The sequence below is a fragment of the Cervus canadensis genome, chromosome 24 (assembly GCF_019320065.1).
Source record: "Cervus canadensis isolate Bull #8, Minnesota chromosome 24, ASM1932006v1, whole genome shotgun sequence".
NCBI classification, from domain to species: domain Eukaryota; kingdom Metazoa; phylum Chordata; class Mammalia; order Artiodactyla; family Cervidae; genus Cervus; species Cervus canadensis.
Genome location: NC_057409.1, coordinates 19,666,880 through 19,686,185, shown reverse-complemented (window position 1 = coordinate 19,686,185; position 19,306 = coordinate 19,666,880). Strand labels below are relative to the sequence as shown.

General features: G+C 38.7%; 2 protein-coding genes and 1 long non-coding RNA gene across 21 annotated transcripts in view; 2 read left to right on the top strand and 1 right to left on the bottom strand.

The window, feature by feature from the left end:
- Positions 1-4,016, top strand: part of MFF (mitochondrial fission factor) — a 28,604-nt gene extending 24,588 nt beyond the window's left edge. For all 19 annotated transcript variants that reach the window (XM_043445289.1, XM_043445288.1, XM_043445296.1 and 16 more), the window contains 2 exons: positions 2,216-2,300; positions 3,151-4,016. In XM_043445289.1, coding sequence (XP_043301224.1) covers positions 2,216-2,300; positions 3,151-3,282 — 217 coding nt within the window. In that variant the 3' untranslated portion in view covers positions 3,283-4,016. The remainder of the gene's footprint in view (positions 1-2,215; positions 2,301-3,150) is intronic.
- Positions 4,017-8,263: 4,247 nt separating this feature from the next.
- On the bottom strand, positions 8,264-18,947 carry TM4SF20 (transmembrane 4 L six family member 20). The gene is made up of 4 exons (XM_043445305.1): positions 18,687-18,947; positions 12,343-12,408; positions 10,211-10,362; positions 8,264-8,555 (listed from the first exon to the last, which is right to left on the bottom strand). The coding sequence occupies exons 1-4, from the start codon at positions 18,867-18,869 to the stop codon at positions 8,264-8,266; spliced, it is 693 nt and encodes a 230-aa protein (XP_043301240.1). The 5' UTR covers positions 18,870-18,947.
- Positions 8,531-16,436, top strand: LOC122426405. The gene is made up of 2 exons (XR_006265155.1): positions 8,531-8,745; positions 12,094-16,436. It is a non-coding gene; the product is annotated as an uncharacterized LOC122426405 (long non-coding RNA).
- Positions 18,948-19,306: the final 359 nt, after the last annotated feature.

The following is a 19,306-nucleotide window of genomic DNA, read 5'->3' as shown; positions in this document are numbered from 1 at the left end:
AGCCAATTTTATTTATTTTAAGCAAAATCATCAGTAGATTTCAAACTGGCAGCATTATTTCAATGATGAGAGGAAGCGAGCTGGCACATTTCATCTTTAGGTAGAAGAGAGAAACATGGGTTTCTCGTTAATACTAATTTCTGATTGGAAAATTGAAATATGTGTCCTTAGGAGTCCCATTCCACTCAACTGACTAGTTTATTTTTACATTATTAACAAGTTTTTCCTTGTGTATTTCTCATAAGTTTGTTATACTTTTATTTTTCTGTTATTTTCAGCCAATGATCTGACTTAGAATTTCTTACAGAGATTTTAGGTCTGATAAATACATGTTTTGGTTAAAACACATGTTTTAAGTTGAATTATACAGGTAGAGTCTTTTGCATACCCTTAGATTTCTTAGCAAATGAAGATTTCCTTTACAGATGTTTAAAACTATAGTTAGTTCAGAATGTAAGTTGTGGGGAGTTCCTTTCAGTTACAGTTCATTTCTCTGCATTCAGTCTGGGTCCATTTACCTTTGAAGCAGTTGCTTCTGTTTGATTTTTTCCCCCCAATTATTTATCTAATATATGACCTCACAGAAATAGAAAACTTTTATTTTGAGGATAAAGTGTAGAGAAGAGGAATCTTCAACCTTTATTTTTTTCCACTAACTGTTTAATAATTCTGGTTAATGTTAAGAGGAATTCAGATGTTTATAAACCCATAGTTCTAGCACCTACTGACTTAGTAGCTTACGTCTCTACCCGATGCAGTTATTCTCAGTATTCCAGTATCTTTGCTCTATTCCCATGAAGGAAAGGGCAGATCACCTACTGAGTTGGTAGCTTACTTCTCTACCTGATGCAGTTACGCTCAATATTCCAGTATATTTGCTCTATTCCCCCATAAAGGAAAGGGCAGATTAGGAGAAAGCCAGTTAATTTAGCCATAAAAGGAGTGTTTAGAGATCATTCTAGGTTATCTGAAGTCAGTACACACCAAGTGTCATTGAAACCGCAACCTGTATAATTCTATTTGGTGTTCAGAATGATGGCACTGCAGGATTATAAAATTTAAAATTGTTTCACATTTTTTTTGTTTCACATTATTTATTAAAGTATTTTTGAATTATTTTCAGTAGCATTTATAGCAAAAGGATTTTCTAAATAGACTTGTCTAACATGTTTGAATGAAAAATATAATTCTCTTCATACGCCTTTGTACCCCTTTGTATGGTAATGTGCTTTTTGTTATGGGGACTTGCTTAGAGTATTAAAAACATGATGTATGTGCCAACTCTAGATTACATAGGAGTAACTTTTAAATCTGATTTATTTATAATCTGCTCATTCAGCAAAGTTAATGAGCCCATTTTATTGAAATAGCCATACAGGATTAAATAGACTGTACACGTGTGAGGTGAATTATCAGGTATGTAAATTGTATCTTACTTAAAATATATTTTAAAAGTGGAAGTCGGGACAAAGAGGAATAATAGCATTTGTGTGTTTCTCAGTAGTTGTTTGTCATTTATTTAAAAATCAATGCCCCTTTAGAAGTAACTGCATTTGAACAAGAAGAACTTTTTAATGTTTTCTCAAGAGTTTGTCTTAGTGGCCTTCCAGCATTATGTTATACACAGCTCCTTAACTACAGTCCTTAAATTCTGGATCTGAATGTAGCGGCAAGGTGTGTTCAGGTTATTTTAGAACTGCTTCTCTGGAGATACAGGAGAGATTAGATAATTGGAAATAAGAAGTGAAGAGTAGAAATGGCAAGAGGGGAAGTAGAAATGGCAGTGAGAAGAGATGGAGAAATAAAAAATGATCAGTCTTAGGCTTTTAGCTGGAGTTTGTTTACTTGGTATTCCCTGCCAGTGAGTCTCAGCAGGGACTTCTGAGCAGAATGACAGCTCTCAGATCTTTTCAACCATGTATCCTTTTTTAACACTGCCAGTCTCTCTGAGTTGAAAAGTGTCTCCTTATTTACATCCTTAGTCAGGGTTTCTTCTCTTTCTCTGACCTTTAAGACACTTTCCCAGGATTGTGGGTAGTTGTTCCCTTAAGCTCTTCTCTTTATTAATACCCGTTCAGATTGATAAATATTTTAATAATTTGTACGGTTAAATACCAGTCTTTATAACAGTCCTCTGAGCATTACATAATATGTTATGTGACTTGCAAGGTACTTTTAGTTCTGTTCTAATATTAAATCGTGTTTTATTTCTCAGGTATGGCATTTCAAATATAGATGCAATGATTGAAGGAACTTCAGAAGACATGACAGTTGTAGATGCAGCTTCATTAAGACGACAGGTATCTAATGTCCCAAACAGCATGAGACCCTAAATTCCATTGATGCTACATGTAAAGTGGTAGTTCCTAACATTTTATCCATTTTATCATTTTTCTCTCCATTGTAACCCATGAATTAAAATACTTTCTCTATCAAACTGTTTATTAAACCATAATTGATATTCCCATTTTGATTAAAGATATATTAAATCACAGTTTACAGGTTTTCATCAGCATAAAACAGTATTACCAAAATGGATTGGTGTAATTCTAGCCAGTCACACAGGGTGTTAACATTTTAAGCAAATCTATACAGCTGTATATTGCTCTGAAGCTGGGATAACCCTTCAGAGTTGGAGCGGGGAACCTGGGCCTTTAACACCATCACAAACCAGTTGTTGGATGCACAATGTCTTCATAAGGGAGCATGAACTTGGCGAGACAGTTGTTTGGCCCAGGGCTGCTCATAGTAACGACCAACAGCCAGGAACTGTGCTGTTGACCAGTGACCCTCCTGGCAGGTAGAGAATCAGCATTTCAGTCCTGAAGGGCCTGGGTGGCAGGTCACAGGGCCCACTCCAGTAGGTTAATACATGGAGCCCTCTGAGTAACTCAGAGAAAGCATAAAGCAGTTAAAGCAGGTTAAATAGGAAAAACTGAAGCTGAGTGACAGAAGCTTTTAAGAGAATTTAATGAATTTAAGCTGTCTTGGGTAACATTTTTTTCCCTATATACAACTTTCTTTTTTGGTGCCGAATGAAACTTCTCATGTTTATAATAATTCTTTTGAGAAATTAAGCTACTTAATAAGAATCTGATTGCATGATGCATTAAAGCTTCTATTCATTTTTCGATGTTGTTTTTCACTCAGATAATCAAACTAAATAGACGTCTACAACTTCTGGAAGAGGAGAACAAAGAACGGGCTAAAAGAGAAATGGTCATGTATTCAATTACTGTAGCATTCTGGCTGCTTAATAGCTGGCTCTGGTTTCGCCGCTAGAGGTAACCTCAGCTCTCAGAAATATTGTCTCAACAGCTGGAAATATAAAGAATTTGCAAACTTCTTTGTTTTCTGTCTTTGCATTGTATGCCATTTCACAGTCCACGCCCTGAAAATGTATTTCTCCCAGAAAGGAGGGGGAAGGACTTACATTTGCAGAAGTAAAGGTATATTCTGTCTCTTGACTGTATTTACTTTTAACCAGTTCTACCATAACACCTACTTAAAATTCACACTTTGCATGTTTTGTAAATAGGATCTAGTTGGGTTTTTTTTTTTTAAGGAATTTTTTTTTGCCTCTTCAGTCTGCACCACTAATTCTGAGTGTGAGAAAGTGTATAGAAAATGGGTTTAGCGAAATGTCTGTAAAGGAAAAATAGTACTTCATTTTGTCCTATTTGTAGTGTTTTCTCAAACCCCGTTAGATTAAACAATTTAGTTAATAGACATTTTTGCATCCACATGTCAACATTAACACTACTGAAGTCCTGGTCTGGTGTCAGGTTTAATAAAATCAAGCTACCCCATGTTTCATGATCACCTCCAACAAAATAATTCCTAACATTTTAAGCGGTTTATCTAAAATGTGGGTAAAAATGTGCATTTTTATTTTTATTTTGCAGATGGTTTTCTATAAAGTACATTTTTACTAAGTCCGTGTGTGAATGATTTAAAAAAAATACAGAATAAGGTACAAATGTAGTGTATTTAATAAACTGTCAACCAAAGCTGTATTTGTCTGTTTGAAAGATTTTATTTCATCATATTGTGCTGTGTGCTATATTCCATGTCATATTTCTTTATATGCACCTAAGTCTTCCCATCTCTGGAGCAAATAGTGCAGTTAATGACATGGCAGGTAGCAAGTCAGATCTTCATCCTGGTAGTGGTAGACACTGGTTTTGTTACAGCTGTTTTTCTAACATGTATTGTCTATAAAGTGATTCAGATAGAAGCACCATCAGTTCTGTTGCTTCTTCCGTTGTGTTTAGCTGATGTTCTAAATTTCATGAGATTAAAAGCATCAAGGAAACCAAATGCTGGAGCCTTTAGTTCCCAAACTATTTGTTTTTTTCCCTTTTTTTTTTTTTTTTTTGGTTCAGAAATGGATAGAATTTTACTTAGGTACAGCATTTGCCATACATCTTCAGTATCTTTCTACCAAGGCAGTAAGTTTTGAGAAAGGCAGTTAGGGGAAATTCCTTAGATAAAGGTGTATTCAGCTGTTCTTTTCTTGCTTCTTTCCTGTCCTTCAAAAAAATACTTGGAGGAGGGATTCTTTTCTTTAATTCTTAGGGTGTATCATGAGTTTGGTGGCAGTTTGTTTTTTTTTTACCCATGAAAGTCTTCTGACTTTTATATTAATAATATCCTTGTGATATCATTCATTATAGCAATTCTCTTTATATGTATATCTCAAGGTAATTTCTGTGAATAATTGAAACTACAAAAATAATTTAAAAAACAGTCAGGGTGGTCAGGAAATACATCTTAGATATTCAAACTGAATCTCAAAGTAAATAAAGATGTGATTTCAACAAGCAGAGAATGAAGAAAAGATCTCAGATGCAGGAAACAGTGGGAGAAAAGGATACAGTTAGGGCCAGTAACCCATTGTTCAACCTCCCAGGCTCACTAGGGCCATTAACAACTAAGTGGCAAGTACAAGTGTAGCAAGTGCCACTACTTTCAGAACTCTATTTAAAGGTTGGATTTTTTTTCACTTCTCGGAATATTTGTTGAAGCATTTGCTGGTTATTTACATTTGGGGGATGATTTTATGAAAATACATTTGCAAGAGAGCTTTCCTTCTTTTCCTGCATGAATGTCTGTTATCCAGCTTCTTAATTATAATTGTCATTGAATTTGAACTTTTTCTGGCCTCAAGTTTGGAAAAATGTAATTACTGTAACTGTTCTTTTACTTACAGTTTATTCTGCCAATGAGCAGACACTCCTGTGAGCACAGCACTGACCTCAGCAGTAAGCAGTTTCAGCAGATACACCACCACAAGCCCCATGGTTAAGAAATTGATAGATTGATGGAGGAGGAGGGAAATAAGGCTCATTAATGAATTAGAGGATTATAAAAATATTTTATGAAGGAGAAGGAACTTGAGATAAATGCTGAAGAATAGGGAGAGACTATTTCAGATGGATACAGTAAAAAAAAAAAAAAATTTTCCAAAATGAGATTGAACATGGGGGTGGAAGTGAGAAATAAAAAGCAATGAGCTTTGTAAGTAACTTAGGTGCATATTGGGCTTCCCTGGTGGCTCAGACAATAAAGAAGCAGCCTGCAATGCAGAAGACCCAGGTTCAATCCCTGGGTCAGGAAGATTCCCCTGGAGAAGGGAATGGCTACCCTCTCCTGTAATCTTGCCTGGAGAATCCCATGGACAAAGGAGCCTGGTGGGCTACAATCCTTAGGGTCACAAAGAGTTGGACACAATTGAGTGACTAACACTTTCAAGTATAGGTGCATGTTGTTGGGTTGGGGGTGGAGGGCGTTTTTACAGACATGTGTTTGTAATTTTAGGTATCAGGGTAGAGATAACATGTAGCCAACCCACCGCAAGTGGCCCATCAGCCTTAGGCATTTAAGGGCATTTAGGTGTATCTGCTATACACCATGGTAGCAGTTTCCACAAGACCAAAATAGCAAAGAAATAACTTACCAGCCATTTCAGCCAATTGTGCTACTGCCAACCATCCTTTATTTTGCCCTCCAAAATGAGAGGCTCAAGTCTCTGTTCATGACCCTGTAGAGAACTGGGGTCATCTCAGCCATTTCCATGCTGATGAGGATTATATACATCACCACTGACTTGTTTAGTCAAGTTCAGGGAGCTGTCACATTTACTTGTGTTTTAATTTTATGACTTAGCAGTTTAGCCTTCATTTAATATGCAGTGAGTCTTGGCTAAAAGCTGAGTTCTAAAACTCGGATTCATTTATGCAATAAAGTGTTCATAAGATTGCTACTTTGTATCAGGTACTGTACTTGGTTCTGACTGTACCAGAGTGAATAAAAGAAACATCCTTGTACCCGTGCAGCTTATGGTCTTATGGGGGAGAGTGAAATTTAAGGAACAAGCAGAAGTTAAAATGCTGTTGCCATTGTGATAAGTACTGTAAATGAAAGAATGATGAAGGAGAGAGGATGGGAAGCCCACTTTTCATTAGGCTATTAGGGAAAGCCTCTCAGAACAAGTAACTTGTTACACTGGGACGTGACATGAGGTATGATAACAGTGGTTTCGGTACCTGCTGATTTTTGTTGAAATCATGCACTCTAGGAAGGCTTTCTCAAGTAGGAGATGTTTAAGGGTAAGTAGGTATTTATAGGAGCATAGGGAGAAGATCTTTATAAATTGGTTCAGAAAAAAAATGCCTGTAAGGTCTTGATGTTACTGATTGGGGGACTCAGGCAGCTATAGGAATTGTAAATTATTTCTAGACTCTTAAGCCCAGTAAATATAATATATAAGTAATTGAAATAAAAATGCAGGCATGATCATAATTCAGAAAATGGTAGATTTTGAATTTTGTCTATAACATTTTAATATGGCCAATACACTGTTTTGTTACCCTGCCTTTTGAACTTGGCATATGTATAAGCCAGATTGTGAAAGACTTGATTTTCCCCCCAGGTATTTATTGTTTTTTAATTACTCTGAAAAATGCAAACATAAGAAAATTGAATCATGTAATGAATTGCCATATACCTGTCACCTAAATATAATAATTAACATTTTTCCACTGCTTCATTTTTTAGCTGAAATGTCTTAAAAACGTGATGTTTTCCCCCAAACGCATAAATATGCATTTCTGAAAAATAAAGACATTTTCCTGCATAACCATAAAACCGTCATCAGTCATAAAAAACGAACAGTAAGTCCTTAATAATACCTAAACCAGTCCTTGTACATGTTCCCCCAGTTACCCCTGACAAGGTCCACATAGTCCCTTTGCTTGAATCATACCTCTCTTTGGTCTCTTAATGTAGAATCGTTCCCTCAACCCATCCAACTTTTTGTTTTCTTTCTTGTACTACATTTTCTTGTTGAGAACAGTTGACTGTTATGTGCTATCCCACCTTTTGAATTTGTCTGAATATGTCCTCTTTTCTTGGATTTCCTGTAAGCTGAATGAGGTCTGAAAACTTGATTATATTCAGATTACTTTTCACACTTGAACAGCTTGGTCGGTTAGGGGCACCAACTTTCTACACAATCAAATGTTAGAAGTGTTAGTTGCTCAGTCATGTCTGACTGTTTGTGACCGCATGAACTGTAGCCTTCCAGGCTCCTCTGATCATGGGATTTTCCAGGCAAGAAAATGTTGCTGGCCATCCATATAATATGCCTTTTTTCCATATCCTTGGTTTGACTGTATCCAGGGCTCTTGTACCCACAGATTCAGTCAACAGCACTGAAAATCATGTGGTACTCTGGTATTTACTGTTGGGGAAAATCTGCTTCACAAGTGGACCTGCACAGTCGAAACCCCAGTTGTTCAAGGGTCAATTGTATATATTTATCATCTTTAATTATAAAGAAATACAAAAAAAAAAAGAAAAATCCCATACTTTGGCTTCTATTATAACTTCTGTCCTTACTCTCCCTCCCTTTCTCCACATATGAGAATATAGTTAGAAAATCCAAATAATACACCAGTACAGAAAGACACAAAATAACCAGAAAGCTTCTCTCCACTTTTCTCCAAAGTCAATGACTGATATTTTTCTTTCCATAGGAGAATTTGCATTTACCAGCATGCTTAACTGTGATTTGTTTTTTTAATTATATCAAAGTTGACTTTAAAAACAACCTTTGAAAAATAAAATAAAAACAACCTTTGGGCTAAACTGACTCATCCACAGCTTTCTAGGTAATGTTCTATTATTGAACTTCTAAAAGCATGTCTTTTAAAGGTTCTCAAATGATTTAAGCTAGTATTTCCATTTTATTGTTATTAAACTACACGATTTGGCTTCTTCGCTTAGAGACTCCTCCACACAGACAGCCAAGGAAGCCAATGATGATCTGACTGAGTCCAAACAGCATCTCGAGAATGCCCACGAGCAGCAGGCCTAAAAATACTGAGACATGGATAATCCTGTGTTTGTTTTCTATAGAATTGAAGTGCAAGTTGTGTACTCTCCAGTTACTGGCTGTTGTGTTGGTGATGGAAGGATTGTTGGAATCTGTAGGAGGAACACAAGAGTCTTCGAAGAACCACTGCAGATCAAAGGATTCGTGGTAATTGGTACTGGAAAAAAAAGAAAGAAATGATAAAAAAATAAATACTCAGAAATACTACTGACCATCTCGAGAATGCAGCGTGGCCTCCAGAAAAGGACATGTCCAGTAAAGCAGACACTGCTTTTAAAATATTGTGCCCAGAAACTGTCACTAGGATCAGGGTTCCAGAGGATGTACCCCTGTAACAGCTACAAAAGGTTGATTCATTATGTATCTCATCAACAAGCACTTCTAGAGCTTCCCTGGTGGCTCAGTGGTAAAGAATCTGCCTGCCAGTGCAGGGGACACAGGTTCGGTTCCTGGTCCAGGAATATCCCACATGCTGAGGGCAACTGAGCCCACAACTCAGGCACAGCTACTGAGCCTGTGCTCTAGAGCCCGGCAGTCACAACTCCTGTGCCCGTGTTCCGCCACAATAACCCCCACTTAATGCAACTAGAGAAAACCCAAGCAGCAGCATAGCCATAAATAACAAAAGTGAAAGTGGTGGGTTGCCATTTCCTTCTCCGGGGGATCTTCCCAGACCAGGAGCCCAACCCGAGTCTCCTGCATTGGCAGGCAGATTTTTTTTACCACTGAGCCACCCAGGCGGAAGCCTTCTGATTTCCTATTCCAACTCTATTAGTAAAGGGAATTTCTTTGGATTTTGATTCACAACTGTGGTATGCAAATTTTGAGAGATTTTTCTTTTTTAACCATTCAAGATAGGAAAAAGGGGGAGCAATTTTTTCCCTATGACCACAAAAGTGAATTCTAGTTGTTTTCTGTACTGAACAATATATAATTAACGAATGAGATTGTTATTTTCTTTGAGTTTTACCAGTTGTGCCTAGATTAAGGCACAGAACCATTTTAGAAGACTGAAATGAACCATTACCATGTAACTCTTCAGCATTACTTGCTACTCCGCGACTTAAGCTTTTGATTCATCCCCATGCCTATAGTGTATTTATATTATGTTTGCATGATTCCACTGGCTGCTGCTCTGTTTCTTTTTTAGGGCTTAGTGGTAAGCCTCTAGATTTTATTTGCTTACTGTGTTTTTGTTCAGATTTTCAAAGTAATATATGCTTAGGTTTTACAAGTATAATTGGGCTTCCCTCATGGCTCAGACAGTAAAGAATCTACCTGTAATGCAGGAGACCTGGGTTTGATCCCTGGGTTGGGAAGATCCCCTGGAGTTGGGAATCGCAACCCATTCCAGTATTCTTGCCTAGAAAACTCCGTGGACAGAGGAGCCTGACGGGCTACAGTCCATGGAGTGTCATAGAGTCAGACATGACTGAGTGACTAACACTTTGACTCATTGCACTACAAGTTTGCTTTGATCAGAAGTAGTGCTCCCTTCACTCCCTGAGGGCGTCCTCCATTACCATTCTTCAAGGATGGAAGTTTCTGGTTCACATCTTCAGAAATTTTTTATATACATGCACATATGCTGCCGTAGATTTTTGAGAGACAAGGATAATCCGTTTTAGCCAAGACCATACCCAAAGCATTCTGAATGCAGTGATTCCTCCGTTTCTCTGAGGTTGGGCCAACTGGGGTTACTGTACTAAATCTGTAAGACTGTCCCGTGAGAGAAAACATGGCACCCGGTCAGCACCACATTCTTCTAACCTAATTAGCTGCAGCTGTGTAAGGAAGCAAACGGTTACTCACGTTAAGTTTTTAAGTGAAAATTCACAACTGGAAGTTGCGTTGCTTTGAGAGTTGCAAATGAGAGGGCCCTCCTCGAGAGCCTGGATGGACACCAGCAGGCAGTATGCAGCTCCGATGACTGTGATGGCATTCAGAAGTGATGAAAGAAACATCTGAAAAATAAAGTAGGCACGTTTGCACACATTATTACATGAGCGTAGTCTGTCGCAAGTTTCAGCAGCATATGTGGTCTTTATCATCCACCACTGCCATTGTCCAGCTACCTTACAAACCTCAGTCTTAGGATCTAGGTGTGATTAGGTGGGACTTATGCAAGAAAGCAGAGGGCAAGGTCCCTGCCATTCAACTAGATTTCAAAAGATCACTGGTTTTGGACTTCCCGTGGTCCCATGCTTAGGAATTTGCCTGCCAATATAGGGGACACAGGTTTGCTCTCTGGTCTGGGAAGATCCCACGTGCCACGGGGCTAATAAGCCTGTGCACTACTACTGACCCCACAGGCCTAGAGCCCACGCTCTGCAAAAGAGAAGTGCGCATGCTCTAGCTAGAGAAAGCCCACACACAGCAGCAAAGACCCATTGTAGCCACAACTAAAAATAAATAAATGATCATTGCCATTGTTTCTGAAAAAGCTGAACTTTTATGCTCTACCTGAACCTTGTCCATTTCAATGGACCACTACAATGTGTCAGGACCAGAGAGAGACTATAAATAACTAGCAAAGTAACTATAATGCTAGATAAATACCAAATGTCAGAAAAGGTTTTTTTTTTTAATTAATTTTCTAATTTATGGTTATCAATATGTACACTTTTAAACAGTGGCTCTTACCCCTGGGAGCATATTAGAATCACTTAAAGTGCTTTTGAAAAATACTGATATAGGATCTTAGGGAGGGCCACAAGCCATGGGTATTTTTAACATTTTCCCTAGGTGGTTCTAATGTTCCCATCAAGCTGAGAATCATTGCTTTAAAACCTTAGACAGCCAGGAATATTTACTGTGATTTCTGGTTTATTGATCTGCTTGCTTCCTGAAAGAATTGTGAGAGGAGTCCTCAGAGTTACGGTGTAACCATGTTCATGGCATAAAGACTGGGAATTTTGGAATCTGATGGTGGCGGTGTGGATACAAATCTACCTGCTAATGGTGTAACACTGGCAGTTATTTGCTTCCTCTGAGGATTAATTTCTCAGTCAATAAAACAGAAATCATAAAACATGGATTTTCAGAAAAATGAGATAACGTGCTTGAAAATGTTCTGAGTACAGTGAGAGACTGGAGAAGGAAATGGCAACCCATTCCAGTATTCTTGCCTGGAGAATCCCTTGGACGGACGAGCCTGGCAGGCTGTAGTCCACGGGGTTGCAAAGAGTCGTACAAGACTGAGGGACTAACACACACACAGTGAGAGAAGGTTAGTAAATATTCATTTTCTTTGCTTTTCAAACTTTTTTTTTTTTGCTGCACCAAATGGCATGTGGGTTCTTAGTTCCCTGACCAGGCCAGGGATTGAACCTGAGCCGCCTGCATTGGAGGTGTGAGAGTCTTAACCACTGGACCACTAGGGAAGTCCTCCTTTACTTTTGACTTCGTTACAATCTTAAACAACCTTATACATACCAAAATGTTTGGGGAAAAAAATGGGATGTTCTCTTTTTTTGGGGGGGGGGGGCGGGGAATGTTCTCTTTTAACTTAGCTGCATAAGGACAGTTAACATTCTCTTCCTAGTAAACCGGTCTTTCACATGCATAAGAAAACTGAGAGCACTTTTCCCCAAGTACTTTATACACATCTCAAAAATAACAAGTACTTGAGTATTATGAAACTGATTACAGCTCTTAGAGTGACTTATAAATCTCCTTTCTTTGAAAACCTTTAGACTGAAATTGAAGATTGAGGAAAAGGTCCGAAAGCTGGCTCCAAAAATAAAGTTTTACGGGAAAGCAGAAAGACCAACTTCAGTCTCAGTATTATCGTATAAATCCTCCTAAATAGCGTGTGTCTAGGACCAGTCCCACCACTGGAGTCACACAGCTGATGCAGTTGCTGCTGACGCCTCGGCGACTTTGCTGAGATGCCAGGAACTGCTTCTGCCCTTCTGCTCCCGGACCAGCCGCACTGTGCTCACCCCGGTTTTGTTGTTGCAGCACGCTCTTTTCCTCGCTGCCAAGGACATCGTTGTTGCTGGAATGGCCTGAAAATTACATCAACAGGAACGATGAATATGATTACTTCTCAGCAGATGATAAAGCAGTAATCTTCACCTTCTGCTTACCAGCAGTTGTGGGAAGCCAAGGCTTCAGAGAACAAGAAGGAAGTGTAGCAATGTCCTTTATCTTGTGATCCCTGTCTGGACCATAAAGATTACAAGAAAGGGCAAAGGATAGGAGATTTCAGGATAGCAGTTTCAGACTTTCCCGTCTACATTTTAACACTACTCTGAGTCATCATGAGAGAGACTTGGATTTTAAATACAGTGAGTTATTTATTAATTATGTTGAAAGGAATGTTTCTGAAAGAGTTGGTTGCATCATCCAAAATTCACTTTTTTTTTAAAACTATAATCTGCAACCACTTACCCAATTTCCCTAAAATGGTGTGAGTTAATCCAGCAAGTGTTCAGAAAGGAAATTGATGGTTTTGTCTGCCTGGCAGTTGGGAATTAAGAATTCTATCATCACCCTTCTCCCACTCCCAGGGTCACTACCAGCTCCCTCATTCCCCAAACTTGTGATTTGAGGATTATTTTTAGCTCCACATTCTCCTTTCTACTCCTGTGTCCATGGCATGAAACAGTTTCACTTCACATTGATGTTTAGAAATCTTGTATTACATTCAATATCAAAGGAATACATACTGCTGGTGAAAGCTATAAGGAATGATGTCACATTCTCAGGAGTTTAAGTTCAAATGTTTACAAATAACTAGTCAGCAGCTGGGGCAGGAGACATAGGAGATGCGGGTTGGATCCCTGGGTCAGGAAGGTCCCCGGGAGGAGGGCATGACAACCCACTCTGGTATTCTTGCCTGGAGAATCCCATGGACAGAGGATCCTTGGTGGGCTGCAGTCCATGGGGTTGCAAAGAGTCAGACACGACTAAAGCGACTGAGCAGGTGCTCATGCAGTCAGCAGGTATGACTAGAAATTCTTCCTGGAAGAAGTTTTATATCGTTGAAGGGAGGGATGTCGATTACTTCCTTCCACTTAAGAAATTTTAGCCACAGGCTTTTTTGTTTTTTTGTGTGTGTGTTTTCTTTTTTTTTATTTTTTTGCCAGCTCAGCACAGCTGCCCTTGGGTAGTTCTCTGTCCTCCCACTCTTCTTTCTAACATTTTGTTGAGTTATAACAGCATGTGTTTTAGTTTATTCCCAACCTCATAAAAATCCTATGAGGTAGGTGCTAGTTATCCCCATTTCACTGGGGTGGAAAACTGAAGTCCAGAAAGCTTGAGTAACTTGCCTGAGAAAGTGGAAGAGATGAGGGAGAGGGGGGTCAAAGCTGGCCACTAAGGTTCCAGAGCCCAGACTCTTAACCACCATTCCAACCACACTGGCCAATTCTTAACAATTCTCTTTTCCCTCACAGAGCTTATTCATTCTCATCCCTACCACCACCGTCACCTCCCTCAGTCATCTCAATGTCCTCCTAACTGCTCCTTCCCCCCAATCTATCTTTCCAATACAATGTCTACCTTTCTCCTTTCAGAGCAGATCTAAGATTGAATACCTTGGTTTAGTCACTAAGTTGTGTCCAACTCTTGGGACCCCATGGACTGGGAATCTACCAGGCTCCTCTGTCCATGGGATTTTCCAGGCAAGAATACTGGAGTGGGTTGCCATTTCCTTCTCCAGGAGAACAGCCTTACAAGGCAGCTTTCCTGACAAACTTCACCCTTCTCTGACCATGAACTGACTCCGAAAACACTTTGTATTTTTATCAAGCTTTGCTTACAGACTGCCTTGAACACCAGCACCCTTATGATTCAGAGGGCACATGTATGTATGGTAGCCTAGACCCTCAATTGCTGAGAGCCCAGAAGCAAAGACGAAAGAAATTTATGCACCCAAATAGGTGTCAGTGTTCACGGGTTAAACGTCTTATGTTCTACCTGTAAGTGATACTGCCTTCTGAGCTTAAGGAACAAATTGTTTAGAGCAGGAACTGGCAAACTATGGCCCACAGCTGCTTTTTTGTAAAGTTTTATGAAAACACAGACATGCCCATTCACTTAATTTTTCATGCTGGTTTGGTGCACAAGCAGGAGGGGTGAATAGTTGTAAGGGAGACTGACTGGCTCCCAGAACTTAAAATATTCACTAGCTGGCTTTTTTGCAGGGAAAAAAAAAAGTTAACCCCGATTTAGAAAATTAATTAATCCGTTAAAAGAAAGTTGGAGCATCCATTACAATATAATTTAAATGGATAAGTCATTCCAGGTTGCTTATTGATATAAATTAAACTCTGCTAAATTTCTTGAAGATTAATTTCAGAGATGCTGAAAGAGATACATTCTCTTACAAAGGGGTTTTATAAATAATAGCTTTTCAAAAAAATAAATAAATAATAGCTTTTCATATATGAATCCTCACCTGATTGACTTCTGGCATGTTGACACATCTTTGTTACATTATTACTGGTAACTTGATAACTCATTGTATTTCAACCATTTTGCCCATTCAGAACTTTGGAGATTAGAGGGATTCTTTATAGGATTTACATTAAAATGTGCAAGTGTGTGTGTGTGTGTGTGTGACTGAATTATAAATCTTCCAGTTTGTCTTCTACAAAAATAAGTAATCTGGAGAATACTCTTTCTCTTCAACTCTTAAGCACATTAGAATGTATCAGAGTTTTTGTGAGCCTATTTTTCTTGATAGTCTTTTGTTTTTATAAAGAAAATTAGCATTGTTCACTTTTCATTACAGAAGCCCATACTTTCATCCAATTTTAGAAATAAGGCATATGATTTCATAAGAAGTCCAGAATAGCTTTAGACCACTACAACTCTGTTAGAATGCAGATTTCTGGGACTCGTCAAAGTACTTGAATATGAAAGTAACACAAAACTGTGGTTCATTATAAATATAAAAATTGTATTTTGAAAATTCTTATTAAACAGTATTTTCTAATTTGTTTAATGTTCAACAATTTCTACTCTAAGACTTTAATAATTGATTAATTATTACACAGTAAGTGAACTCAATAAATAATCATGATTAAGATTAGGCTTATAATTAACCTGTAAAATAAAACAGTCTTTATTTTTTAGAGGAAACGTTTCAAGGAAACATTTCAAGTTGTTTTTTTGGTACTTGGGAAAAGAATGTGTATTGATTTTCCATTTAGTAGATAATACATGAAGATAGTAACTTAATATTTGAATACTCTTAGTCATGGTTTCAAAGATGAAAAGATTCGTTTCTGTTTTGGGTAAATCATAAAGCCGTAAAATAACTGTATTTTATGAAGTGATCGATGATGAATTCCATAGTTTTTATTATTAACGACTTCCTGCAAAATTCCCTGTTTTTGAAACTAATTTAAAATGCTACAGATTAGAACTGGATTTCAAGAACTATGACGAAAGTACTTATTAAGGGAGTGATTTCTTCTTCATTAACTTTTCTGTGTATATACAGTATATTGAGAGTTCAATATTTTGAACTAAGTCAGTATTTAGATTGATGTAAAGGACACAATTCCCTTTGAAAAAGATATTCTTCCATATTCTATACATGGCTGAGGATCAAGAAAATAACCCTTCTATCATCCACCTATTTGCTTGTGAGCCTATTCTAGAGTTTGAATCTCTGTCAATAAAATGTCTATTGAATGCTTCAGAGAGTGGTTGATGCTGTGAAGATGCATGATACTGAGTAATAGCAAGAACCTGGTGTGATAGCAATACATTGTTAGTATTTATTGAGGGCGATAAAGGAAACTATCTGGAAAGAAAGTCCAGATTCTCTGAAACAGTTTCATACTTATGTAATCTTTCTATGCTTTGGTTTCCTGGTTACTTGAGTTTATGGGTTAAGTTGTAGATTTTGTCTTTCCCTTTGTCAGCCTGAAATCGATGATGAGGATTATGGTGCTAATACTGATGGGAAACAGAGGTTTAGAATCTGATAAATCTGGAATTGGGTTTCACACCTACTGTGCTACCTTGTTAACATTCTCAACCTTCTCTTGGTCTGTTAAAATACAAATGTTAATAACTACTCAACCAGATTTTTAGTGTAATGTATGAAGTCAGTGGCCTCTCTTTCTCTGTTTCATATATAATGACCCAACAGCAAGGAGATCGAACCAGTCAATCCTAAAGGAAATCAACCCTGAATGTTCATTGGAAAGACTGATGCTGAAGCCAAAGTTCCAATACTTTGGCCACCTGATGAAGAGCCAACTCATTAGAAAAGACCCTGATACTGGGAAAGACTGAAGGCAGAAGGAGGAGAGGACAACAGAGGACGAGATGGCTGGATGACATCACCAACTCAACGGACATGAGTTTAAGCAAGGTCCGGGAGATGGTGAAGGACAGGGAAGCCTGGCGTGCTGCAGTCCGCGGGGTCACAAAGAGTCAGACACGACTGAGCAACTGAAGAGCAACAACAACAACAAAGACCATTTTCTTGTAAGTCAGGAAATAAGACTAAGAACAGTAACTCATCATCATTATAACACAAAGGCGCATCCAAACAAGGGTGCCTTTCTCTAGCATTCGTGAGACCACCCTTAAGTAGGCCCTCAATGGTATAACAAAAACAAGCCTCTTGAATGCTGAATTTTCCAACTTTAATTACATTCCCACTTTTACTGATATGGAAACAAAATCACAAGATAAATGATTTGCTAGTAGTAATATACTGGGGACACAACCAGAACTGAGATATTCTGCCAGGTCTGAAAACAAGATTTGTTGCCACACCATGGGTCACACCTAACCCACCTACACCAGAATCCCCAGGAAAAGGCATATAAATCTGCATGTGTTACAAGTGCCTGGGTTGATTTATGGCCAGGTACGTTGGGCAGTTCTACCTTACACTGCTCGGCTACAGACTTCAACAAAGATAGACCTATTAATAATTATCAAACTTTAAACAAGCACCATGATGTTTGGGTTGTAAGTAAGATCTGAGTCAAAAAAGTCCCTGAGGTTAGAGACAGCCAGGGTTTCAAGTCCCAAACCTCTTAGGTCAACTCCCCTAGGTGTAAGCAGTGTCATATTCATGCCTCACAATTTTCATCCAGTAGGTTCACCGGGCATGGAATGTCCCTCCCCCTTCCTACTGAGCACTTCCCGCTCCTATTGTATTCCCTGTGAATACCTAGAGACTGGGATTGGCAAAGGAGAGCTGAGGCAACGAATTCAAAAACTCTTTACTGCTACCTCTGAAGCTTGGGAAAGCAGACTTATATGAGAAGTATTGAAATGGAGCAGCCTCCTATGATCCTTGCCCCCCAGGTCCTCAGCCTGCCTTTTGTCTGTGGAAAAACTTTAGCCAAAGAATAACGTTAATTAGAGAAGTGAGAAAATGCAGAAACAAAGGAAAACAGTGAAAGGAGACTAAATGATAACAATGTAGTCATTAAACAGGCTTCCCTGGTGACTCAGATGGGAAAGAATCTGCCTGCAATGCAGGAGACCGGGGTTTGATCCCTGGGTTGGGAAGATACCCTGGAGAAGAGAATGGCTGCCCACTCCAGTATTCTTGCCTGGAGAATTCCATGGACATTTTAATTCCTTCTCGAGTGCTGTAGGTAGTATTCTGAGCCATATTCTGTGAGCTCTCTTATAGATACTGAAATCCCCGCCAGGTGGAAAAAGTTAACTACATGGCAACCAGGATGTAGCCATGACATAAGCGGCCACAATTCTGAGAACCGGCCTCAAGAAGATTGGAACGAACTGAAACTGAAGAATAACTGTACCTAAAACAATCGAGATGACTCTGGTCAGACCACTGGTGACTGATTTCAAGATGACTGTCAGAGCTGACTGTACTGTTGCATATAGCCCCCTCCCTCTGTCTATAAAAGCTCTTGCCCACTGATTGTTAGTTTGGGGGAGTTTGATTTTGGACAGGCATCCCCCCTACCTCCCCCCACACACAATTGCTGGCATCCAAAATAAAGCAAAATTTCCTTGCCACCAGCCTGAACTCTCATGGCTTTTGAGCAGTGAGCTGCCAGACATGGATGTGGTAACAGTATGATACATAATAACCCAACCAACTTTTATCAATGTATTATTATTTTTTGGCCCAAGCTCCCTAGCCTATACCACGGTTCATTTAAATTGCCATTCTTCACTGATGCCCATACAAGTTAATACCATACCCATTTCCCCGCAGTATATCCTAAGCCAGGACATAGCTCACTGCAGGGCTGAAAGGTTGTCTTTAGATCATCTTCAATATAATAAGCAGGCGTTTCCCAAATTGAGTCAAATAAATTTCACTGACCATCACACCTGCTCCAATAATTCCAGGGAACCACCATTCAAAGCAGGAGATGGGGTTTTCAAAAAATTGGTCTTCATCCACATAGTTGACAATTAGAGGTATTGCGTTGAGAATTACTCCGAACAGAAGTAGAACCAGCAGGCTGAATCCATTGCAGGCTGTCCATCCTTCGCAGCAGGTCATGGTCGCCCCTGGTTTAGGAGGAGTCCTGTCTGGGTGGCTGTTTGTCTGGCACTGTTTTGCCTTTTGTCCTGTGCCTTCTAGTTAAAGCTCAGCACTTATAAAAAAAAATTACAGAAAGCAGGTCAGAGTCCAATAGGGCAGGACATTATTATGAGTATTACAGGAAGTAAGGATGATTTTATATTATGATGGGGTGGAGGAAGATAGGTGGGAAAAATCTATGAGTGCTACTAGATAAATTTATGCATGAAAATAGGCAAAAAAATCTTTAAAAAAGTTTAAAATATACTCTTCTAATACACTTTCTTTTACTCGTATGCCATATAAAAAGTAAAAATAAGACTATCTGATTAATATAACCTATTTTTTCTTGTAGTGATATTAATATCAACTATGAAAGTTCCTTATTTTGAAGTTGTTCAACAAAAAAAATGAAT

Coding starts and splice junctions, on each gene's coding strand:
- TM4SF20 (XM_043445305.1), bottom strand. CDS start 18,869: ATGACCTGCTGCGAAGGATGGACAGCCTGCAATGGATTCAGCCTGCTG. Junction 10,363..12,342: donor GCTGCAACAACAAAACCGGG/GTGAGCACAGTG, acceptor TTTATTTTTCAG/ATGTTTCTTTCATCACTTCT. Junction 8,556..10,210: donor TTTTCACTTAAAAACTTAAC/GTGAGTAACCGT, acceptor TTTTTTTTCCAG/TACCAATTACCACGAATCCT.